The 26,548-nt window shown below is 39.2% G+C and overlaps 1 protein-coding gene and 1 long non-coding RNA gene across 5 annotated transcripts in view; one reads left to right on the forward strand and one right to left on the reverse strand.

The window, feature by feature from the left end:
* On the reverse strand, positions 1-25,503 carry dusp3a (dual specificity phosphatase 3a). 4 transcript variants are annotated; one of them, XR_014278328.1, is made up of 4 exons: positions 25,117-25,503; positions 14,883-15,115; positions 9,834-10,174; positions 1-28 (listed from the first exon to the last, which is right to left on the reverse strand). XR_014278328.1 is itself a non-coding variant. In XM_082543480.1 (3 exons), the coding sequence occupies exons 1-3, from the start codon at positions 25,299-25,301 to the stop codon at positions 9,945-9,947; spliced, it is 648 nt and encodes a 215-aa protein (XP_082399606.1). In that variant the 5' UTR covers positions 25,302-25,503; the 3' UTR covers positions 1,646-9,944. The 4 variants fall into 4 exon arrangements, 1 of the variants encoding a protein (XP_082399606.1); XR_014278329.1 differs by lacking the exon at positions 1-28 and adding an exon at positions 1,646-2,505; XR_014278330.1 differs by lacking the exon at positions 1-28 and adding an exon at positions 2,908-2,931.
* LOC309712587 overlaps positions 25,447-26,548 on the forward strand; it is a 2,813-nt gene continuing 1,711 nt past the window's right edge. The window contains exons 1-2 of the long non-coding RNA XR_014278331.1: positions 25,447-25,530; positions 26,258-26,384. This is a non-coding gene — a long non-coding RNA (uncharacterized lncRNA). The remainder of the gene's footprint in view (positions 25,531-26,257; positions 26,385-26,548) is intronic.

Here is a 26,548-nt window from a genome sequence, read left to right on the forward strand (position 1 = left end):
GCTCAGGAACACTCCCAGAAATCATGGCCTGTGAACACAGTTTGCTGTGTCATTCATTAATGCAGATTAAAGCTCTACCATGTGTACCACAAGGTGGTCCAGTGAGTCAACGTAACCTTTATTTAACCAGCCAATTCTTCAAGAAAATATTCTTTATTGCAGAAGTCTGGCTAAGGTCAAACCCTCTCAAAGAACTTGAGGAAGCCTAAAGAACAGAAATAAACATCTAATCACATCTTCACAACCACTCTCAAAATGCCACTTCCTGGTGGTTTAGTTCCAATTGGCAAAGGGTTGTTTAAGAAGTGGCTTTAAAGTTTTTGCAGCTCTTCATCAAGCTAAGTTTAGTCTATTTTGTTATACTTTGTGTTTAACATTTTACCTGCTGTGACTAAAAGGATTTATTCATAGCTTTTGGAATAAATGAAGAAGAATAACTGAAAAAAAAACAAAGTAGTCCCAAAAAGAAAAGATTTGTGCTTAAAGTAAAATAAAAACTGAAATAAAAATATTTAATATTTATTGATAAATATTTCATCAGCTCAAAACTGACTCAACATATAAATATGTTGTACCCTTCCCCTGTGCTGATTTTGAAGTATGTGCAAATTATCTAGTCTTGGTAGCTGGGGATCAGTCCGCCGGGCCTCGGGGCGGCCTTTGCCATGGGAGACCCTACCCTCACCTATGGCTACGAGCTGTGGGTAGTGACCGAAAGAACGAGAGCGCAGATACAAGCAGCAGAAATGAGCTTCCTAGGAAAAGGTCCCTGTCTAAAGGCCTGTCCCTTAGAGGTAGGGTGAGAAGTTCAGCAATCCGGGAGGGGCTCAGAATAGAGCCGCTGCTCCACCACATCGAAAGGAGCCAGTTGAGGTGGTTCGGGCATCTGACAAGGATGCCCCTGGGCGCCTCCTGTGTTCTGGGCATGTGCCACCAGGAGGAGGCCCTGGGGCAGACTCAGGACACGCTGGAGAGATTTTATCTCTCGGCTGGCCTGGGAACGCCTTGGTGTTCCTCCGGACAAGCTAGAAGAGGTGGCTGGGGAGAGGGAGGTCTGGGCTTCTCTGCTTAGGCTGCTGCCCCCGCGACCCAGCCCCAGATAAAGCGGAAGAAGATGGATGGATGGATGGACAAATTACCTAATTTGTGCTTTTGTCAGTTAAGCCTATTAATAAACTGCTTGTGTACAACACACAGAGCAATAAGGGCTCTGTTGTTAGCCAATGGCCATCCCTTAATCTTTAGTTTAATAATGCTCTTATTACAATACAACAAGACCTGAAGCTAGTGACCAAGCCCATAAAGTCATCAGGAAACTGGAATGTTTTCCTATAGACTTGTATACAATCACAGGAGTCGCCCCCTAGCTGGCAGTTAAGATAAATGCAGATTTAAGGCACTTCTGTGGCCTCACCTTTCAGGCCTAGAAGCTATGATCCAAGTACTGTTATTTTTTGGTGGGGTTGTTTTTTTTAGGCCACTGTTTACCAATGTTAGCTTATTTCATATTTTATATATAAATTATTAGCACTGTCTGGTTTTGATGCAACAGTCTCTTGATCCCAGATGATTTTTCTCTCGCGGGAGAGAACAAAGTCACTTTAAAATAATCGTGTTATGTTTGACAAAATAATAAACCACTCAAAGCCGTTAATACCTCAGCCATTTATTTCTTAAACATAAGAAAGAAGGGACTTCTCAAAGGTAAGAAAAATAACATTGCAATTTAAAATCAAGTGCACTTCAACGATGTCTCGCTCTATAATAAGGGAGCTGTCCCTTCCTACTGTGTGAAGTGAGATACACAAAAAACTCAAAAACATATCGTAAAGAATCGATCGTTTCCATAAGGCTTTGGGTGCCGAGTGCCGTTACTGTTGTGATGCTTATGCTGAGATGACAGTGGTGGTGACAAATATATATGTACAGAAAGGTGACAGATTACAGGAAAAAATAAGAACATAAAGTGGCTTTTAAAGGTGTGGCAAGACTATGAGCTGCAAGAGTCGCTTCAATGCTCCTTGGCACTGGCATTTGGATGATGATGAGCCACAGTTTCCTCACATAATTTCCAAACCACTCTTTGTGCCCCGTTTATGGGGCTACTGTCATCCTGGAAGAGACGATATCATTAAGGGGACAAACTATGCCTGCAAAATGCCTCCAACAGCACAACAAAGCCACTGGATCCCCTCACTTTTCCTTTAATTTGCCACCGATCAGTATATATGTGCATATACCCATTAACAGCCAATACAACATCATCCCAACAACATCCTTTGCAACATCTGTACATATCTGTACAACAGAAATATGTGACGAGACTGTGTAATGGACTCCAGGAGGAGTCGGGCAGTGGGCTCATTTGTGCTAAAACTCTTGCTTTAAGCTGTTCATCAGGATGGGAGTGCAAAGTGGAAGAGAAATGATGACAGCTCTGCATGTCAGCGCCTTACCTGCGCCAGATGGTATTTGCAAGTCATTTCCGGTGTTTGTTTGAACGCCCTGAAGGGTAAGAGAAGGGAAGGAGTTTACTACATCAAGAAGCCAGATGAGTTTCCATGATGTAAGATATCGGCTGTCAGTCACAGAGGTCTTAAACATGGCAGCTTCTTGCCTTACAGAGACACGCCACATGGGACAGCGAGTTTGAGTGAAAATCGCAGGAAATTATTTGTAAGTCAATTTAAGGTACTTTTCTGCAATAATAAACACAACTACCTGGCTCCAGTCGAGTAATTTAACAACCCTCCATCCTCCTCTCCTCTCTGGTTTTAAAACGGGCGCTATGAATGAGCTGCAATTACAGTCTGGCCCTAGTCTGACTACCATTATACATGTGAGTGACTCATCCAAAAACAACACGGATAATAAACTCACTGGTTACACTGGAGAAGTGGGTCACACATTTCCTACCATAGAAAAAACCCTCTGAAATGAAAACAAACAAACAGCCTTCTTTAATGAAACTAAGAATAAACTTTAATCTAGATTAAAAAACTAAATGTTACTTTGAGGAGAAAATAAATCAAACTTTTTTTTTTAATAACTCCCAAATATCAAACAATGTCCTATCTTTACACTGTAACACCCCAGTTACAGTAAAATGCAGCAATTCACAACGGTCTTAATGCCTTTTGTTACATACTCAGAATATAGAACCATATATATCAATATCAATGGCATTTCAACATTTTCGATAATACATAACACATACTCTATTACCCACAAAAAGATGCTGGTACTGTTTAAACAAACGGGTGCTTCAGATTGGCAATTCAGGGTTTCACATAAGGGGCAAAATAAATAAAAATGAAAAGAGACCTAGACAAACAACATGAGACTGGATTATAAATACTTACGATGTGTTAAAGTGGACCTATTATGCTCATTTCCAGATCCATATTGGCTTCTCTTCACTGGCTCCCTTCTCCTTAAAATCATTCAGTATCAGGGTTGGGATTCGCAATCAGATCCTACGGTATCTTATATCTGAATTATTATCTGAGTATTATCTGATTTAGACTTCTGCAGTGAGTCTTTTTAGAGGCCATGACATGAACTACTCCAGCGGCCGACATTGCTGGCAGCATTTATGGTTGTGTGTTAATTACCTTGTGGTTGTGTCCCAGTGTTTTAAATGCAGTGCCTGCCACAATAGGAACAAATAAAATATCCGGCATTTTTCCCTCCTGGCGTCACTACTCTTTGTTGTGGTCAGTATTTTTTCTCTTCAAAGGCAAACATATTTATCCCTCAAGTTTTTCCACTTCTCTGTACATTCCCTCATGTCCATTCCAACAGGTTTGGCAGTACCCCTTCAGGAATTTGCTGATATTTGCCCTTATATTGATACTATGATTATTATTCCTTATATTGAGGCAATGGTTATTATTCTCTTAATGACAAATTTTTAAATACAGATGCACCTGTGGCATCAGTTTCAAAATACTTGGACGTCCTTTTTGAGTTATCGGATTTAGAAGATTTTCAGAAAACTTGACCTCTGACCTTGATCTTGGGGTTGAGATCACTGAGATTTAAATTTGTCTGACACTTTTAACAGATACATCTATGGTATCAATTTGAAACTCCTAGGTTGCCTTTTTCTCAACTTATTACATTCACAAACTTGGGTGTCCACACCGCCTGCCTGGCAGGGTGATGACAATATCCCATCGGCGTTTTACGGCTGAGTGGTAACAGTACTGGACAGGCCAATCGTGGTAGTTGTGGGCCATGTTTATGGGACTTGTAGCCTCATTTTTAGGGTTAGGGTGTAGGTTAGGTCATAGGGTTTCAGAATATTTGTAGATACGATGAAGCATAAATCCCCAGTTATTTGTGGTCCCTAAAGTTTCTAAAAGTTGAATGGGAGCCATTCAGCTAAGGAACCTGCACATTGGATTCAGGAGACAGAGGACCTCTCTTCAAAGTTTCCTTTTGGAGAAAGATAATTGGCATTGAATAAGGTGACCCTTAACGATGTCCTGTGTGTCTCCACGCCACAACTGCATGACTTTAATTTTGATTTTGTCTTTTGTGTTTTGTTCTGTTTTCTCTCTTCCCCCCCACGAGCCAGTTTCTTCCTATTAAAAGGGAGTTCTTTCTCCTCACCATTGCTGCTGCTCAATGTTGAGGCTCTCTCACTAATATTGCAGCCAATATTCATCTTAATATATAAAGTACCTCAAAAGAATTGTTGCTGTGAACTGTAGCTATATAAATACAGTCTAAATTTAGTAGATTAGCTTTGCATAATTCTCATTCAAAACAGTCCATATTTATTTCATACTGAGCCTCGATGCAGCCCCTCCATTTGTCTTCTGTTTGCACTGAGCCATTTTAGCTCTCTAACTGTAAGTTGTAAAATGAGCATGCATCATTGTTATAGTACTAAAAAAATTTAAAAATACATATGCATAATAGGTCCACTTTAAATAATTAAAATTGGTGTGCAAACCAGTAGATTTGTTGAACAAGCAGGTGGCAGTGTTTTTTTCTTTTACAGAACAGTGTTTAAGCCAGCAGTGTTGCCATGATAAAAACTCTCTGTTCACATCATTGCATCCAAAAAGTCATTTCAGTTGCATCAGAAAATCAGTTTGGGCAACCACAGAGTGCTTTGAAAACCCTCCATGAGTTACCCGATAAGCAGGTCGGTGTAGGCAGTTGATGCTTTAAAGTACGTACCCTCATCCTGGAATGAGCTGAGGACATTTATACCAATTCCCAAATTTAAAGAGGTACCAAACCGTGTCTTGTTGTTGCTTTTTGTGTATTCAGAAGGAGGGCAGTATTATAGAGCAGATCCAAACAGTTGCATGAGTGAAACCCCAGGCCATCTGAATGATGGCAAAGCCAATCATCTATAATATAAATTGTTTTTGTCGCGTATGTCGCTTGGAACTGACAATTTAAACACATAATATAGCCGTATATCTGTACTACCTTTTCATTGACAATAATGGTGGTGTGGGGTTCATGATGAGGTGATGGGAATGAGTGGTATGACGCATTTACTAAATTATACTTAAAGGTCGGGAATTTGAACTACTGCACCCGATTTATCTTGCCACAAGAGGAAGCAGCGTTTGCAAGATGTGAAATCAAATGCTTTGCTTAAAACATTTTCACATGTATAAAAATGGCCAAATGAGAGGGCTCAGAGTCAACTGGAACAACCTGCGCATGAACCGCAATCACAAGCGCACTTATGTTCTCGCTCTGCAGGGTTTGTCCTCGGTTTTAACTCCCTGTGAGAACATTACCTTCTCTGACTTTTCCTCCTGGCCAATAATGAGTCAGAGGCCAGAGCAGCACTGGACATTTCAGTGTATGTTTTGGAATCAGCACAAACACATGGCCTTTAAAATGTCTCTGCTGGCTGTATATTTGTAGACTCATGTACTCTTTACTTGCACTACATGGAGCAGGAAGGTGCTTTTTCCTCATTATTAATCAATCTGAGAATTGTTCTCCTGATTGATCAATAGGTTATTTGGTCAATAAAGCCTCTGAAAAAACAGTGAAAACCGAACTTTGTAATTTCCCAGAGCCAAATTATCATTAACAGTCCAACAGCAGAAGATATTTTACTTTAAGACATAAAAAATGTGCTGGAGCAGTCAAATACTTTCTTGAAAATTTCATTTTCAAACAAGTAAGTGATTAATTTGGGTAGACTTCCACTGCTTGCTTTGAAATATGAACATTTAATGTGAGACTTTAATCTTGATCTGCTTAATGTACCTAAAATTATAAAGAAAAATATAAATGTAAAAGCTGACTTATTAAATGGCGCACTTTGCTTGACTGCTTTGTGCTCGCTTTACGTAAGAGGAGAGAGCAACAAGACTACAGATCTGCAAGGTCTGAACGTCTGAAAAACTAGGACCATAAAATATCCAAGTCCAGCCACTCAAGGTGGATCTTTAGTTTTATATTAAATGCCTTTTGTCACTTTTCAAAACCTCCCTTTAGTTTCTGGACATGGATCTTTTATGCAATATTTTTGGTCATATTTTTTCCATTTTCTTTCTTTTTTCATTCCATAAGCACGAGTGGTTTGAGGGACACCAGACGTGATCCTGTTATTTCCTTTCACCTAAAAATATTCCTCTCACTAACACTCTCATCCAAACAAACCCATATATCGATCCTAAAGCATCAAAAGCGAGAGATGGAAATAATGCCAAATGAAATGGGTGATGGGATGAGTCCATCTTTGGATGGTCACTTGCGTCTAATGATGCCACCTGCATCTTGCTGTATTTAATGAATCCATTTGCACTGATATGAAGACGTTACGCTGTACAAAACGCTACTTAGATACAATGATTACATGCCCCAGTATCCTGGCTACACCAGGAAAAAAAAAAAAACCCTGCCAGCATAAGCACGTTTTGCACAATTGCGATATGAACTACCACAATTACACAGAACAATTTACATGCACATCATATCCAAATATTAATGTGCATGTAATTAACAGAAAGAATGAAAGCGCTACATACAAGTAGAACATGTTATATAAAGACGATACTGACATTACCTACACGTTATAGACACATTGCTCATACATTCATATATGTCAACACTTAAATATGTATATACAGTATACATGTATATATTTAAATGTATACAGATATATCAAAGGAGGAATAAATAGTGCCATTAATGAGGTGAGAACCTAGTTTTCCTCTTCCTCTCTTGCATGACAACAATCCTGCCAACATGACATTTAGTTCACGAGTCTATGCGTGTCTGATCTCGCTCGTGCGACTTCTCTAACTTGAGGACTCATGTGGTGCAAGAATTCACTCCATCGCCATCCTTCCTGGCACTAGGTCTAGTTTACAGTATTATGCCCAGTATTAAATACAAAATGTACTGCTGAACTAAAGTTGCCTATATGTAACAGCTACTGCCTTGTTAGTCATATAAATGTGATTACATTCTATATATCGGATGGGGTATTGACATATATTGCAATGCTTTAGTGCACACAAAACAAAACAAAAAACAACAAAAAAAGGCGTTGTGATCTAATTTGACCCTGTGTGTGTATTAGTTAGCGTATGACACACACATTTAGGGGTGAGATAAGTGACATGTTGTGTGGGGACCTCTGTGTGGATGAAACAGTGGTTTTGGGATTCTGAGTGAATGGTTGTGTCAGGGAATTGGCAGTGTGCAACTCTCTGGTGGCGTGATGGCTGGATCTTTCTGTTGAAAGCGGGTGGCATCCCATCTGGCTGATGCATTTGACAGTTAAAACAACAGGCCCCTAGTTTGAAGGTGGCAGAGTAAACAACAACATCTTAAACACCTCTGAGCAGAATATTCATAACCCACTTTCTCAAACCCAAAGTGCAACAGTAACTATTTTGCCATCTTTAACTGAAGAACCTACATTCACATGCAACAGCCTTGTGTGTTACCTTTATATTATCCAGAAAAATATTATCAAAAAAATAGAAGCTCCTGATACAGGTGCAGAAATGAGGTCATGCCTTGATGTGTAATGCAGAGAAACACCACCGGAGGGCAGTCTCTACAGGGGAAATTATCGTTTCAGCTCAGTAAGTTTAAAGGAGGCAAGTGCAACTATAACTAGTAGATTGTTTGGGAGTATTTTAGCCTTGTTGATAAAGATAAGCAAGTTACGATTTTCCTCTAAGAACAAGAGGTCGTGCTGCTGGGTTTCGGAAAAAATCATAATCCCAGTTAGTTATTTTCTCCATATTGAGATCATGATGATGACTTAACATGTAACAATACATGAAAATTATGCAACCTGCAGTGAATCACTTCTTAAAACACATTTTTATACTTTGGCTTTAGTGTGATTCCATAACTGGATTCCCTTCTGGTCATCGTTTTGCTTATCGCCCGTTTCTTTCTATGTGACTTTAATATGTATTGTGTCAAAGCACTTTGTAAACTATTTTTTAAAGGCAAGCAATGTGCTGAAAGACAAAGCAAGAGTTACTGACAAACAACATACCGATTATGGTATTTTAAGAACATTTAGCAACAGTGTATTAGGGCTACTGCGAGTGTGTAAGGGGCTTGGTAAGGATGTTTACAATCTGAGAAAAAGTCCAAAATCTTCAAGATTATAATCATATTCATAAATTCAGGAAAAAAGGACAATTTATTATTTTACAAAAACATACAAATTCATGAGAAACAAAGGCAGATACAAGTTTTTTTCTTGTAAATTTGTCACATTAGCCTCAATTTTATTTTTTGTTAACCTTTAGTGACCCTAACATGCTGTTGCAGTCTCACAAATTTGAAGATTATCAAACCTAAACTTATTTTTAATAAAAATGTTATTAAAAAAAAGAAAAGAAAAGCCGTCCTCTGGCTACAAACATACTTTAAAACCACTCACATGTGCCCATTACTGGGAATGACAATAAGCTCATTTCAAATTGAAGGCAAAGCATTTCGTGTTTTTAAGCAGATATTTGATCCAGCGTTCTCCTCAGATTTCTGCATCTACTGTACTGAGCTACTATCCAGCTGCAGTGAACACTCATCATATCAGAGGCTAAATATGGCTGCTACGTGAACGCCTCACGCAGCTCATTATTTTTAATTGGCTCGACCTTTTCCTGTTCTCAGCAGCGGCGGCTCTGTCGACAACCGTTTGCGCTGCAGATAAATTTCATGCTACCGCTGTCAAACAAGAGGCCTGAGTCTGTTAACTGAAATGCTACATTGTGTATTAGGGTGCATTAGAGTGTGAGTCATCTGTGTTTGTGCATTAAATCTTTCTCCCAAAGGGAAGAATTAAGGATTTTTAGGAATCGACTGGGCGTCATTGTTTTGTTTTTTTTAAGATTTAATGGAATGTGGGATTTTCCTTCATCCACTCTGTGTTGCATCATTTGTGGCCATCAACTTTCAATATTTAGGAGTTTATTTGGAATTATTTAGAGTACTCCTACTGGCGGAGACATCACTGACATTCCCGGCAGTGGTAAACTATGGAATGATTGTGCTATAATCTTCTATTTCCTACAAGTTTGTAAGTAAAATTTTAAAATCAGGGCAAAGATATCAAATTTCTAAGTTGTGGGAATTGAAGGAATGCTTTAAGTAGCTCAGAAATGAGAGGAATTCAGAGCTTTAGGGTATGAGCAGCAAAATCTGTGTGGAGTTATAAAAAGGGGGATGGGTTTTTTTTGAGATCACACTCTTTGTAGAACAGCAGTGAGAGACATGGACTAAAGATTCAAACAGAACAGCATGTACATGTGCAAGTGTGTGTGAACACGAGGAATAATTCCACAGATAAATGCATGTATGCTTCAGAATACCCCTGATGTGTTAGATGAGTGCTGGTTTGGTCAGGGTGGGGTCAGTCTACCAGAGCAGCTGCAGCCAGTCAAAGGCAGGGCCGGAGGAGACGGGCAGCACCTCTCCAGCTTTCACTTGGCCTTTAATTTGCCCAGGTCCCCGTTCAGCTTGCCCTCCTTTGCCAGCTTCTCGTTGAGTTGGCACAGTTGGCGAAGGAAGCCGTCGTTAGGACCGATCTCTCTCTTGTGCCGCACAGTGGCCACCGCCAGCCGTGCATCCATTCTGTGGCGCAGCATGAGGTAAGCAACAACCATGGTGGGGGAGCGGCTGTAGCCTTCTCTGCAGTGTACATACACCTTCCCTGGAGGACACAGAGAACAATAAGATGAAAGCTGTTTATGGTGCGAGGCTGGTTTCACACACACACACACACACACACACCACAGAGAAATAGTTTTCATAGAAGAGTTTTCTCAGGCCTCATTGTGGCTCCTCTGCTATCTGTTATCCACTGCACAGGAAAAAGCATAAACTAGTACATCCTGTAATTGTCACTCTGTAAGAGCGTCAAAAATATCTGTTCCCGGTATGACACTGGAAGAAGCATATAAATGAAACTTGTCGGATTGCCCTGGCTATCTTTATTCATGAACAATGACCAGCTGTTACAGAAGGCTGCTTGACTGCCACAAAAACTATGATCACAATTATGACAATTATTCGTGAAGTCATGGACTTACTGATCTGTGTATATTGTCTTGATTGGGATTTCTTTGAACTTCCTCTAGATAGATCTTTTTGACTGAAAACTCTTTTAGCCATCTTTGCTTGAGCTAAACTAAACAGCAAGTGAGTTTGAGATTTAAGAGAAAGCTGTGCGCTTGAGTTATTAATTAATCCAAATATATTAGAGTGGCTATCCCTTATATGGCCACCGTAGGCACAGACTGTGACAAATTAAGCCCCTCCCATTAACTGTTTAAACATATAGTTTGTGAAGAACAGCCAATCAAAAAAAAAAAGCTGGCTTTTCAGAAAGGAGGCAAAATAGTTATTCAGGTAGAGAATGAAGTAAACGTCAGTACAAAGGGCCACCACAAGATAAGTAAGGATTAAAATAAACCATGAATCATGCAAAGCTACTCTAGTCGAGTCCAAGAATACACATTTGGAGTTTGAAATTAACACAAAAAGTCCCCTTTAATGCAAATCATTAATCAAATCAAATATATTGTGTCTATTTCTTTTTATTTCTCACATGTGGGGCATTAAATTAAGATAAGTGAACATTCAACACAGAAATAAAACATGATTTTTCAGGTTCGTATCAAGTATACAGTGTCCTTAAAGCACCAGAGCACAAACAGGAGTTTTCCCTCGTGGTAATTTTGAGACTGCAGGACAAAAAGTAGGAGGTGGAAGAAAATGAGGAAATGAAGCAGAAACAAATAAATAGAAAATAAGAGATTGTTAGAGTAGTTGGAAAACATATGCTGTGACCAAGATTGTCCAGCAAAGCAGCTTCTCTTCTAGAAGCTGCATATATAAGACATGACCTTTGCTGCAGACTCAGCAAAGTCAATCATCTTCCACCAGCTGAGGTGAACCCACATCCCGACCACAGCAAAGAATCAATGTCGTCTTTGTGTGTGCAAAATACATATGTGTTTACTGTTCTGTATTTTTATGTTCATGCCAGTTTGTGTGTTTGTGTTCATTTTTAAGGTGTACCTTTGTCTAACTTACACTTCCATTACAGACTGGCTAAAACGCCACAGGGGATTTAACTTGGCAACCTTCACAGAGCAGCTGATGTGCTCGGCTCAGGTCAGATCTGCAGATTCTGCACTTTATTTGAAACCCAACACCTCTCTCTGTCTCTACTATAGTTTTATCCCCAACATCTTTCTCTCCCTCTTCTCTCCTTTTTCTTTGACTGGCTCCTCTCTCACACTCGACCGGGAACACTTCCATGCCAATGACGTGACCTCTTCAATACCAAATCACCATGTCTGCCACAGATCAATTCTAATTCCACTGTATCCTCTTGTTAGACACACACGCTCTTTGGCTCTCAACTCACTTGCTCCATCACTGTCCAGCTCCAATATCCCTCAGTCTTTACTGTGTCTTGTATTTTATTGTTTTATTAGACTTAATAGTCTTATCTGCATTTGTTGGAAAAACATTAAATTCTATCCACTGTTGGGCACTCTTTTCCTCAACAGGAGTTGTCAGTGGGTGCAGTCAGCATCGTTCTCTCAATGCTGCGGTCCTCCTGTAGACCAAGCTAGCAGCATTAGCATCCAGTCCGAACTGCAGCACTGGCACAGCTATGTACACTTTACACCCCCTGACTGACCCTTTCTCCCATTCTTTGTCTATTTGTATACTATTCATCCACCATATTGACAGTTGGCACTGGATCTACAGAAACAACATACGATTTAATTACAAAATATTTAAACAGTTTTCTAATCATGTTCCCTTCACTACAACATTAAAAAAATATTTACGTTAATGCTCCTCATGGGGAACTGTGCATGTTCCCCACGAGGACATGCACAGTATATTAATCCACGCATGCCTCCACCACTTATGAGAGTAATTTTATGTTTGTAGTGACAATGCTCAGCTCTATGGAAAAATGTGCCTACCAATTTCTCAGGGCCCAAATAAGAAATGATCAACTCCTGGAGTTTATCTGAAATCATATCAGGAGCTAGGAATTTTGACGTGGGAAGAAACTTCCACATTTTGCATATCTTCAAAAATCTAACTAAAATGAGACAAACTCATCCCGATGCTCTTAGGAAAATATAAACGAATTCAGATTGAGCTAACCTTCTGGATCCAGGCACTTGATTCATGCATGGTGCAAAAGTATGGGCATGTATTCATTCCATCATTTTGACCTTAAAGGTTCAGCGTACTGTTTGATGGAGCTGCAGAGGACAGAACGATTAGGCAGAATTTTTAAAAGTTTTTCCAGCAGGATGCCTCCTTTTTATTGGCAACACACTCCAAATTTGTTGAACTATGGCGTTCAAAAAAAGCTCCTAAACTATGTCCTGCCACTTGCTCGGTGCAGCAACACATTTTCATTGCATTGCATGAGCCACTGAAAAAAAAAGCATCAGGCTCTTAAGGCTCCTCTCAGTGCTTCAAACGTGATCTGCAAGAAACTACCACACCCAAATTAAAAACAACCAATCAAAGCAAGGAGGCATGTCCGATACAGTCTCAATGGCTGCTTACGCAGACGGAGCAGCACCCTCCACCCCCTGCATGCCCTCAATTTGTCAAGCTAAATAACTATAAATAATAAATTAATAATTAATTTAAAAAATATAAATTTTGTCTGAAATATACATTCCAGCATAAATTATTATCTATCATACTTTAATTCTAGATCATGAATCCAACCATTTCTCCATATCACCACAGTTGATGCCGTTAAATTACTTTTTATCATTGCAGTTTTAATGTGTTGGTTTTCTGTTGATTGGAGGAAAATACACAGATCTGCACACTGTAACCTTGTGTCTTCATTATGGAAAACTCACAGGAGCAATGCATTAGTGCAGTTCCTCATTAAAATCCTGGACCTTGGACCTTTTCCAAGCTTACAGCTGAGGGTCACAAAATGTCACACTTAATGTGGCACAATGCACAAATGTCAAACTGCGGCAAAACCACCAAGCAGAGATGAGGCATGCTAAATCTCTTATGCGCTCTTCTCCACAGGAGCTCTTCATTCTTGATTTACCACAGCACTGTAGTGACAAAAAACATTCGGGGAATTAAGATGCTAGGTTTCAGATTTGAAACAGCTGCTTTTTGATTCGTACTATTCAAAATTCAAAGTTTGCACACCTGAAATGGTGTATAGTATGCCTGACCTAGAAGTTGTATGAAAGTCAAGACTCAGTTCCCTAGTGATTTCTGTATCTTCCCCTTTCTTACAACTTTTTACTGCAGTACTTGTTCTGTTCTTTTACATAGTCCCAAAGTATTACAGCACCCGTTTAACATCTTACAGGTGTGCTACACATCAAACATTGTGACGATGCTGATGTGCAGGGATGTGATCGGGTAATGGAATATGGAGCAGGACTCATGAGTGTGTCAGATTTAGCGAGAGGTGTTCAGGGCCACTGTGATTATCTCCTGTTGTTGCTTTAAGATCCACAACAATGAGGAGTACTAAGACTGGAACTAAGACTGGATCTTGTTAGACAAACAACAAGAGGAACTTGTTTTCATGTCTCAACTTTTGGAGCAAATTACTTTTAAGTGTGAGCTATTGAAGTAAGAAAGGCATAGTGCTCCCATTTGTTAAATAAATATAAATATCCAGCATAAGGGATACATTTCTTTGAAGTGCTGGATATATTTAGGTGCTAGTTTTACCCAAGTTGTGGGGTACTAACACATACTAATACTGATGTAATGTAATATAGTCAATTAATATATTCTCTACCTGTGCATATATAAGCATACAGACTTCCTAGCACCATATATAGTCAATAGAGGGAAAACAATGGGCTTTTTCAAACATCGAGTGGGTGTTATCTCTAGTTATGGCTCCTGAACAGCTTTTTAGGACCTCACTAAATAAAAATAGTCTGAAGAATGTAGAAATGATGTATTATTTTTGTGCTTTCTCAAGAAACCGACTACAAAATTGGCAAACAGCTATTTAACAGAATTTGGTGCTTTTCTTTGCTACACAAGACTGTAACGGGAAGTTCTTTGGTCTCTGGACAGCTTGTAGTCCACAGTTTAATGCACATAAGCGTAAGTAAGAAAAACATCCCACAGTCTGTCCTTCTTTTTTTTTCCCCCCATTTACAAATCAAGCAAAAAATGTCAACAACATTATATGTGCAAAGTGTTAGGATGTCCTACCACTTTGTACACTTGTTGCTAAGTGGTAGATCACTTGCACACAAAAGTTTGGTGGCCATTATTTTAATATTCTACTAAAAATGAATACATGTATTTCAAGAGTTAACATTTACCTCCTTAGTCCAATAGATAAAACATAAACGACAAAATAACCCCACCTTTGCCATTATTGTGCGCTAGGGCCTTGTCGATAAAATCAGCCCCTTCCTCAAAGAAGGCACTGAGGTCGAACTGCTCTGTGTCATTGGCCTGGATGCCATGATAGGTGATGCCCGTGCCAGCGTAGAAATCCGCACTGGTGTTGACATGCATGAAGGAGGTGCCCTCTGCTACATTTAAGACGTGTGTCACACCAAGTTTCTGCAGACGCATTGTATTCTGAGCGACAAACCTGCAAAGGCGAGAAGAGGTTAATGATCAGAGATGAAAAAACTGATCAAATATGCTTACCAGTCTACAATTTAATTTCAATTTAGAGGCACTGGACTAAACTCACAGAGCCTCTGAAATTGAAATAAAATGATGAATGTGCAGACACAGAACAAGACATCTGAGACAAATAACAGTACTAACAGCACCTGACAGATACAGCAAAGCAGTGTGTCAGCACAATTTTTTTTTAAAGTGGTATTTTGACAAACAGGTCGCAATAACACCACATGCAGCACACAGTGTTTCGCTGCATCTGTTGATGAACAGCCAAATACTGAGTATCTGCTGGGAGACAAAAGCAGCTCCCTCGTACTGATTTTTCAAACAAAAGTCACATTAAAGTGCCTTTTGTCTCAACTTATTTCCAAAGTAGAGTTCTCATGACTCGAGGTCTAATTACAAATATCAATCAAACCTATAATCGCTCAGCAACTTTTTTTCCAGTTTAACCCTGAAAGACCCAACCCTTCAAAAAACTAGCCAGAAAATTCAGATTTTTTTGGAACTGAGATGTTTATTAACCCTTATAACAAAATCCACAATTTATTTTGCTATATCATGTTGTGTATGATATATTTTTATTGTATATTTATTATATATTTTCTGTATCGCATAGAATACATTGGGCATTTTTTGCAACTTTTTGTTAACAACAGTGTTAATTTTAGTTTTGTCTATAACATTTTGAAATTATGTCAAGTATTGATCATGTTGATGAGCTAGAGGTCTCAGAAACTCATATCAAATATGATACAACGGGCATTATAGGGTTAAAGTGCTTCAAAGGTTACAGATGGTAGAAGTGAGAAAAGAAAAACAAATATGCAGTGATAAATTTAAAATAAAATTAAAAAATTTAATTTAATAATGTAATACAATTCACTAACATGCCATCATTCATGTTAACGGTAGCACATGTGCTCATTAAACACTAAAGTAACACAGTTTCAGTTACCCTATATATTCATCTAGCTAACGTAAACTGTGTGGCCAGACTTGCACTACATTTTGAAGGTTTGGAATAATTGTTTTTGAAAAATAACCGCATTTATTTCAGGATTTCCTACAGAATCACAACAAGGACTCCTGTTACCGGCTGCAGTCCACACTACAGAATGAGACTCTCAGGTAATCACCACAACAGTGACCTGGTCAGTGTAATGTAAACCAGTGTTAGGCTTGGGCTAGCTACTGAGCAGTTTAAAACAAAGTGAAGTCAAGGTGATGGATAAAAAAAAACAAACTGCTAAACATCCTTGGGTGTCTGTTAAAATACTGCCTACATCCTGTGGGGCGCATGAAGCGCTCTAATACGATTAATATATCTGAAATGTTTTAATTGAATGAATATTGGAATCATTTAGATCATTTATTTTATTTATTTCTCTTGAATATCTAAGTAGAGGTTCATTGTCAGTAAGCATTACTCCTATGTCTGTAACACATAAGCACAGCTTGTTGTACTGTGCTGAAAATAAGAAAAATAAGAAAATTTGGCTATTTGAGTGTCTAAAGCATCAGCCATTGTGAGTTCGATTATAGTCCCCCCCAAAAAGTCTTTTTTCTCAGTAATGGTTGGTTTTCATACAGCAGTGTGTACTACCCTCTTCACCAACCAGTCCAATCCAGCTCTAATGGGCACCATTTGAAACTGCTGAGGACCTATAAAGGTGTCCATTTTTCAGTCTGCAGACTCTGATGTATTTGTCTTTTTTATTTTATTTTTTGTAGTACAACAGACAAAAAGAACAATCTCTCTATTCTCAGACAGCTCTGCTCCAGTATTTTCACCTCCATCATCATTCACCCTACTTCCAGGAAACAATGAATCTGTTTCTGCTTACCTCCTGCTCTAATACACATCCCCTTTTAGAGCTGCGTTATTGCACATTAGACCCATACAAAGCAAACAGTCCCACACAGCTAACAAACCATAACAAAGCAGTACAAGCTTCTGGCTGCTCCAGCCTGCCTGGCCCAATGCCTGCATCCACATCCAACCTGGCCAAAGGCACTGCCCATTGATTCTGAACAAAAAACCTCCTTGCGTATTTAGGTTATAAGTTGTATTCCAAGTTTATGGTACATTTAGTGCCACTAATTGCACATAATTTTTTAAAACAAAAGAAATTGCACATAATCGAAAACACAAAAAATAGAAGAAAGAAATAGAAATGGAGAAGAAAACTGGAAGTATATAAAAGCTGTTGTACAATGATATGGCAAAGTTATGATGCAAGCAAAATATATTTCATTAAAGATTACTATATTTATAAGATGACTGCTATTTCTATCTGCAGTCATTTGTATTTGGTGATTTAGTGATGAGTGGTTGGAGGTGGGTTTCAAAGTAGCTTGCAGAAGAACCAGCACCTATGGGCATAGCAAAGCAGTGCAAATAGCACATCTTATGTTAGATTTGTCAATGGGATGCAATGAAACCTATCAGCTGAGCCATGAGCGTATGTTAGCTGGCATTGAGAGCAGCTGATCTAACAAGATCACAGCTAGGCATGGGACATGAGGAGAACTGATAACACCAAAGCTTTGGTAAGCATCTGGACAAACACTGCAGCTACAGTATAAGTATTTATGCAATGTCACTGATTCTTAGAGAAATTTTTGTGTTAAGGAAGTTTTGATTTTGGACTCAAGTGCATGGCACGGGGTAGCGAAAAAAAACAAAAAGAGAAAAAAGTAGTTAATACAAGAATCTAAAAATACAGAAAGTCCAACAGCTAAAAAGAAGTCCAAAAAATAGGTACAGGAAGCCGGAAGAAAATGTGGCAAAGTTAAAGGGAAAGCCAGGTTTATAAAAGTACACAAGGGTGAATGATGTTAAGAGACAGGTGGGAACAGGACACAGGTGGATGCAATCAAACAGGTGAAAGTAATGACAATCACAAAAGAGGGAAAAGAACAAATGCATGAATTAAAACCAAAATAAGGCACATCTAAACAACTAAACTTCAAAGTAAAACAGGAAATTACCTGGAGGAACATGAAGACTACCACAAATAATATCAAATATACTTTGAAATTAGTGTGAGCTGTTTTGGAGGCCAGACATAATTTTTCATTGGTCATAAGTCTGCTAAAGATTACTTTGTTTGATATTATGGTGATAATTTGACATGAATAATCATTAACTTAATAAGCCTGATGCAGTTCTTGAATTTCATTTACCCTGACCTTATTTTTAAATGCAAATAAAATTAAAAACAAATAAAAGGAAAAAAAGAGGTGGTTCTTGACATTGTGGTGTTTTTATGGCTATAAACACAGCCTGCCAGCCTGCTGCCATCACTAAATGTCTGGAGTTACAGATTGGGGGGCGAAGAAAGCCCCAGGTGGAAGCTCGCGTGCCTTAGGAAATCTGCACAGTGACAATGGAGTGAAAATGGGTGAGAGACTCTGAGAAATCCAGAAATAAAGGCACCAGTCAATTCTCCACAGATTAAACTTTGTGAGTAATAATTCTGCCTTGGTATGTGTTGTTTATAAAGTTTTTTGTTCATATATCTGCAGTTTTATTTGCATACACTTATGCTTAAGACATATTTCTACTACACTGCAATGGACAATAAAGTTTTCTCATTATGATTTTAGACATAGCTTGTTAATTGAATTCTCTCATTTAGTTATCTCATCTGGAGCTGAACTAAACAGCAAGCATGTTTTTAGGTGCTTCTAGAAAGAGGTGAAATTGACACTGTAAAGGAAAGGGGTGTACTTTATGTATAACACATAGAAAAGTGAGGGATCCATAGCAAATAATAATGGATTGGATTTATATAGCGCTTTTCAAGGAACCCAAAGCGCTTTACAATGCCACTATTCATTCACTCTCACATTCACACACTGGTGGAGGCAAGCTACAGTTGTAGCCACAGCTGCCCTGGGGCAGACTGACAGAAGCGAGGCTGCCATATCGCGCCATCGGCCCCTCTGGCCAACACCAGTATAGGCGATAGGGTAAAGTGTCTTGCTCAAGGACACAACGACCAGGACAGAGAGCCCGGGGATCGAGCCGGCGACCTTCCGGTTACAGATACGCTTCCCAACCCCCCTGAGCCACGGTCACCCCAAAATAGGACAAGAGTGACAGTTTTATCAAGATCATTTAATTAAGATCAATAATGACCTCGTAGCCTGCCTTACAAATACTATTCATGATATAAGTTTATATATGTATTGTTTTTTATTTTAAAACCATTTTCACGAATCTGTAAATCGTTCACTCTGACAAAGCTTTACTATACAGGCTTAACGTCAACGTGAGCCTGGAGGCAAGGTGAGGTGACCCTGGGCAGCTCCCTAGAGGTGGAGGCTGCAAAACCCAATACCTAACAAGAAATTCTGCTACAATGTTACTTTGCAACCAAAGGAGGAGGGATGAAGCAGCCTGTCTGCTAGCATCGTAGCTACAGGGCAGAGATTCAGAAATCCAGGCTACACATTAATAATATCTTCATTTCATTCACAAAAAGTCTGTGTATATTTAGACTAAGCTAGTGCTCATAAATGATTCAATATGCATGCACACTATGAGCACTTCAATGCAAAAAAAAGTGAAGCAAGTAAAGCGTAGGCATGCGTATCTCTTTGTGTGTAAAGGGTAGTAGTGTGTAAAGGCCTATACTGTACTTCTACACAACACAATGCAGAGGCACAGTAGGTTCAACTGGGTTCACAGCCGATGGCTTCCTTCCTATTTGCCGGGCCTGTCCCGGCCTCCTTACCCTGGGATCTGCAGTCCCAACACATCCATTATTAAAGACCAGCTTCACAAAGAGCCAGAGCGTTTCTCAAAGCAAACAACCACACCTTAAGTCCCTAAGCTGCACACCGTGGTTTAAGAGTGCTGACTACAACTGAACTGAAAACATTGCAAGCTGGCAAAGTAGACTCATAATCCATTTATGGATGCAAACATTGACTAGTTCAATAAACACAAGTGCTGCTCTAGTCAACATCTTGTTTATTGAATTAGTGACTTTAAACTTTTACTGAGTGTCTGCTGTATACATTATTTTAAGTGAAAGAACTGAATAAATCAGCAGAAAGACTCAACAAATGCAGATGTGTGGTCAAAACACCAACGTAGGAAAGAACTGTCACTCCAGTTGAGTTCAAAGACTAAGAAAACTTGTATTAATGGGCAATTGGCAGGTAACTACAGGCAAAATAATTTCTTGTGATTGTGAAGTGGGCGGAATCTGAGAATTGAATGCAACTACCAATGAGAGTGAGGAATACTGTTAATTGACAAATGAACAGGTAATAAATAAGTTAGAGGGTTAAGTAGGAAACCAAGCGACTAGCTGTGAGCTTTAAAGTGATGCACAATGAGCGAATGTATGTATGTACAAAAAAAATATGAACTTACAATTTAATGGTCTGTTGAAAATGTTAAATCCTTACAGAGTACGAAAATGGGATGTTTTTTGGCAGCTGTATAAGTATCCCTGATTTTTCTATTAAATGAAAATAAAGAAGGGAAAGCAATGCTGTACATTTTCCCAACAAATGTCAGCATGAGTGACTACTGTATATCTTAAATGAACAGTTATTATGTAAATGAAACTGTGTCTTGACCTAAAAAAATTAAAATCTGACAGGCAACTGTATATCAAAGCCTAAAAATGGTTAATGGGTCCAATTCCTGAGGGTACCTATGATAAGAAAGTTTAATGAACATTTTCAAGGACAGATCTCTTTCTAATTTAAGTCGAGCGCCGTAAAAAACGCGTATGCGAGATGCACCACATGCTAGTCTTGTGTTAATAGATGCACTGGTTTTCATCCAATGGATTTCTACCGGCCAGCTACATAATTTGATTTATAACGAGGTACAACTAATGAGATGAGCAGGGAGGATTACTGGGTCCCAGAGGTGGAAACTGTGGACAAGGCATAGCCTTTAATCAACAATCAATACCGGCTCTCCCTGCCTGAGATATGTGTAATATCACATTATGTTACACTGTCCTATCAAGCTTTTCTAAGCTCTAAGATATGCTTTAAAATAAAATAGCTCAGTAATTACCCCCCACCGAAAACTCAAACCTAGTTTGTTCATCAGACATCAAAATCTCTTCGACAAAAGAAGTCATAAAGCTGAGAGCACTTTAGAGTCGCTCTTTCATGCTGACAGTTTTCTCTGATCAGCTTCAGCAGAGCGCAGGTCTGCCAGCACTTTGTTTGGAGACTTGGCCGGACAGAGTGGCACATCCAGATTGATTGTGTTGTAGCACTGAGCTACAGTAATGTGCTTGTATTCTGTCCGGCTCGGCTCCTCCACCACTCTACTGGCAGTGATTGAACCCACAAGTTTCTTTGAGGCATCCCTGAATCTGTTCTCTCTACCACAAATCCATAAAGGTGGCATTAAGAGCTGCTCTGTAAAAGCTGGTATACATTACCACACAGCAAAATATATGCAAAAGAAACTAAATTTGTTTCTTTAATAGCAACAAAATTACACTTTAAACACATAAAGAGGTTTTTTGCAAATTAGCCCACTTTTCCATGCAAACTACACAAAACTGTGGCAATCTGGTAATGACCAAAGGACCATTATTGTGACCAGTTTCACCTAGAGACTGCCAGCAACCACTCACCAACCAGTCGAGGAATAAGAGTAACAACAGTAAGGTGTTTAAGAGTAACTTTGCTAATAATGATGGCGCTAATAGAAGCAGTCAAACAGAAAAAAAATAGTAGCGCTGTTTTAACAGCACCCTCTTTTATCTTCAAGCAAATGCACCCTCCTCAGAGTGCACCCAAATGCTTGTTGATGGACCTGCAGAAGCTGGTGATAGCCTAGCATACTCAGGCGGATGGCGGACATGTACATGTCCATGCAAGTTAGTCGTGTTTAGAGTCCTTTGCTCACAGTGTACGTCTGCACAAGCGGCACTCCACTTTGGTTAGATCCTTAGGTTTACTTCTTTCATCTGGTTTAAAGCCAAAGAAATCCCAAATTGGCGACTTCCTAATTTTTTTTAGTGCGGTCAGCGTTAACCCGCCGTCATCACGACTAATGCAATTAACAATTAACATCTGGAGCGCAGACTGAGTCAGAATCTCTGAAATGTCTCTGTCAACGTATTTCGGGCATTTTGTCCAAAGTTTGTTTGTTCTGCGCTCCAGATGGGTTGAGCACGTTAAAAAAATTGATTGCGTTAATCGTGATAGCCGCGTTAATGCTGCATTAACGCCTTAATGCTGACAGCCCTAATTTTTTGGGAAATTAGTTCGTCCATGTTTGGACTTCTTCTGTGTTGTAAACGCGCAAATCAGTCCCCCCATGATTACATTGCTCCGCCCATCAAGTCTGCGCATGCGCGAATATATTGCCCATTGTCGATTACTGGACTGACGATTGCCGGTTGGAAAATTTTTTACATATCGCCCAACCCTAATTCACGCCTACAGCCAATTTCAAATTACAGAGGTACTGGAGAAAATCCACACATGCAGAGGGAGAGCATGCAAACCTTACACAGAAAGGTTCCAGCTTTCTGTTCAGGTGGATTCAAACCCAGGACCTCCTTGTTGATGGTGCTAACCAATTAATTCATCCATCCATCCATTCATCCTCTTCCGCTTATCCTTGTCAGGGTCACAGGGGGCTGGAGCCTATCCCAGCTGTCTTAGGGCAAGAGGCGGGGTACACCCTGAACAGGTCACCACTATGTTGCAGGGCTAACACATAGCGAGACAACCATTCGCACTCACATTCACACCTATGGGCAATTTAGAGTTACCAATTAACCCAATCTCACTAACTACATGTCTTTGGACTGTGGGAGGAAGCCAGAGTATCCGGAGAGAACCCAAGCAAACATGGGGAGAACATGCAAACTCCACAGAGAAAGACCCAGGCCTGGTGGTGTAATTGAACTCAGGAACTTCTTGCTAGGTAACAATGCTTTATTGGTAAATAAATTAAAATTTTGCCACAGGAGATGTTATAGTATTAATAACTGCCTCACAGCATGCAAACAACCAAATCAGGTAAGAAAACATTGGGGAATCACAGATTTGTGCATAAAATATTCATAAACTATGCATATGCAACTGGCAAGAATCAGTTCAGGATATTATCTGATATTGCTTTTTCTCACATGCAGCACACAGTAGGAGACAGTCCACTTTATCACTACTGGAAATACTATGGTTTAGGCAAGGGAGCTCTTAGGATAGAGCATGTAAGATATAAAATAGATGATTTCTACGCATTCATTTTAAATTCACCAGACTATAACTTACATTTGTAGTAAAGAACTGGCAGATTAAAACACATTAATGTAAATTCAACAGCCCCACATGCAGCTGTGTCGAATAAGGTCTGGAAAAGTTCAGAGCTGCGATGCGTGTATTGTAAAAGAGCTATTACAGGCAAAGAAAAAGCCCAAAATAGCAATACCAGTAGTGAGACGAGGACCGTCTCTGTTTATTTCTAGGTTCAGTGGGAAGATTTTACAGTACATCTCATACACAATCTGAACTAGCTTTACTGGAACACTGAGTAGTAAATTCCTAAACAGTCAGCATGTTCATTACAAAGCCAATAGCACCAAGTCAACAAACAACCATGGATTTATGGTTCAGCTGCAGACCTGTTTAATAAACAAATATACATTATACTCCATATACGCTGCATGTGTGGGTCTGTGTGTGTGTGTGTGTGCACAGCATCTCTTACAGGAAGAAATAAATTTAAAAAAAAAAACATACTGCTGCTATTAAGTTAATTCTATTACCTTTGTTCCATGATTTGATTATGCACAAAGAAAGCACTGGTCTGGTTTGTGCCTGTGTTCAGTCTTAGACGTTTTCCAATAGATGTTTACAATCAACTATTTAATGCACAGATTTGTATTTGCAAATAATTTTGTGTTGTGTTTTGTGAGAAAGACACATATATACGTCACATTTCTTTACAGAGATGGGAGATTACCTGATTAATTAGTTACCTGGCAGGAAAAATATTAAATATGAATTCATTTTCTGCAAGGAATGTGACACATGACCTCCTTTTAGTATCTTAGCTGCAGTCATTTGCAGTTTCCATTTGCCTTAGGTGAGTGTACTTGTTAACATTATAAGTAAACAAAGGAATTAATGCAATATAATTTTATTAACATAGCGCCAGCCTAAAGAGATATGCAGGAGTTTCCAAAAGATCACACAATGACATATGAGCAAACACTTGGTTATGGTGGGGAGCAAGAAATCCTTTTTAATAGGAAGAGATAAAATGTGTTTAACACTGCTGAATTAACTTATATATGACATGAATTGACTAGATTCCTGTTTATTCCTGTCTAAAGAGCATCTTCACAATTTAGACTAAGAATTCACATCTCTTTTTTTCCACAATTTGCTCCGAGAGAAAATGTTTTTCTTCTTTTCATATAATAAATGAAAGATGGGGGGTGGGGGAAGAGTGGTGACGGTTGCTGTGTTCCTGCAGCCCAGCGGGACTGAAAGGGGAGCGGCTTGATGAAGACATGGCAATGATACTAATGACAGAGAGGGGTTCATTGAGTAAAAACACCTCTTTAGTTTCGTCCTTCGTGTTCTGAATTCGTTGGTTTCCTCTGCTTTAAAGGTAAAGAGGATCACACGTAGATTTGTAATAATAATAACAATAATAACAATAATATTATATATTGACAGATAGTCGTGATATTGCAGTGTTATCTGTTAATCAACTGTCTGGCTAATGACTTCTCCCTGAAATCAGGCTAGTATTTCGGGGTTATCTGTTGTCAACAACCGCCTGTCGCTTCCTCCATGATGATGACAGCGGAGGACCACCGCTCGTGCGCGCGTGCTAACCGACATGCGACACCGTTGTCATGGTCGCGTCTGGTCGGAGTATGTGTAGGGAGTGTCTCTCAGTGTCACAACGGCATCACGTGTTAGATTCAATGGTGAATGACTCACGCGTTACCGATGTATATCCTGGGAAAGACCTCGTTGAAGTGCTGTGTCGGTAGGCTGTAAAAGCCGTTGCCGTCGGACAGGAGCTCGTTGAGTTGCTGGACGGTCACCTCGCAGGCTGGAACTTCAGCCGGTGGTGGCGGCTGCGGCTGTTGATGCTGTTTCGTAGGACTCAGGTGTTTCTTCATGGCTCTTCTTCTGCTCGCAGAGGAATGTTAGAATTTAGCCAGAGCCCGACTCGTCAGACTGGTTTCGTTGTTCAACAGCATTTTATACGTCCGCGTGTGAGTCGTGCTCGCGCTGTCTTCTTGTCTCCAAGGTGTCTGAGTCTGAAGAGGCGCGAGCTCTACAGCTTCACACTTCGTCGGCGACAAGTGCGAAGCAGCTTTGAGACGGACTTCCGGTCACACTTTCAAAGTAAAAGATACATGTCTTTGAATGAAAAACCTAAAAACTGATTTGTTCTTTACTTTTTCAGTGCATTTTTTCAACATCAAATACCAGATTTAGAAAGTTATTGTTTAATTTTCTTGTGTTATTTTTTCAATTGCATATATTTTAGATTATAACCCCATACTGAATATCTTTTTTTTCTTCATTTTTTCTTATTTATAGATTTATTTCAGTTTGATCGTTGCTTGTGTTTTTGTTTTTTTTTTGCTTTTCTTTCTTCAGTTTTACACTTTCTTTTGTGGTCTTTTAGTTTTTATTGTTCTTTTTCAGGCGACTTAATATTTCTTATAAATGTAGTTGGGGGGGTGACAATATACCCCCCCTTATTTTTTCAGTTTTGGGTCTCATTTCATTGTATTAAATGTTATTTTTATGTTTATTGTTTTTACTTTATTTTTTCTTCATTTAAAATGTAATTTTTCTTGGGTGGGGAGATCAACAGATAGTTGCAGCCCATTATGGCCTTTACCTTTCAGAAACAAGGAACCCTGATTACTGAGACAGAACTATGTAGAAAAAAGGACATTTTGAATATTAGTGGGAGTTTTGGAAGATTCTATTTTTCTGAAAGAATCTGCAGTAGGGTTTCAGTTTCATTTTATTTTTTGTGCAACAGTATTAAATCCTGAAACGTACTTCTGCAAAGAATAAGATATGAGGATCTCTTAATAACCCTTGTTGTACTCCAAAGGAAGAGGTTGCAGTTGGCAGGGACAGTGATTCAAGCCGTATCTCCACTGTCTCGGCAGTAACAACTGACTGTCCTGCATAGAGCAATGGCCTCAAACACACCCTTCGAGTGAAAAGAACAATTAAATGTGAGTTCTTATTAAATAAGTACTGAACTCTAATGCACATGTAGCACAAAAATCTAAGTTTTTACAAGTTTAGTTTAAATTGTGATCTCACACTCTGCAGATTTGTCGATGTCTTTCAGTTCAAATTCATTTATTTAAAAGTTTAATTACAGTTAAAGGCAAGC

The sequence above is a fragment of the Aulonocara stuartgranti genome (assembly GCF_965226115.1).
Source record: "Aulonocara stuartgranti genome assembly, chromosome: 8".
NCBI classification, from domain to species: Eukaryota; Metazoa; Chordata; class Actinopteri; order Cichliformes; family Cichlidae; genus Aulonocara; species Aulonocara stuartgranti.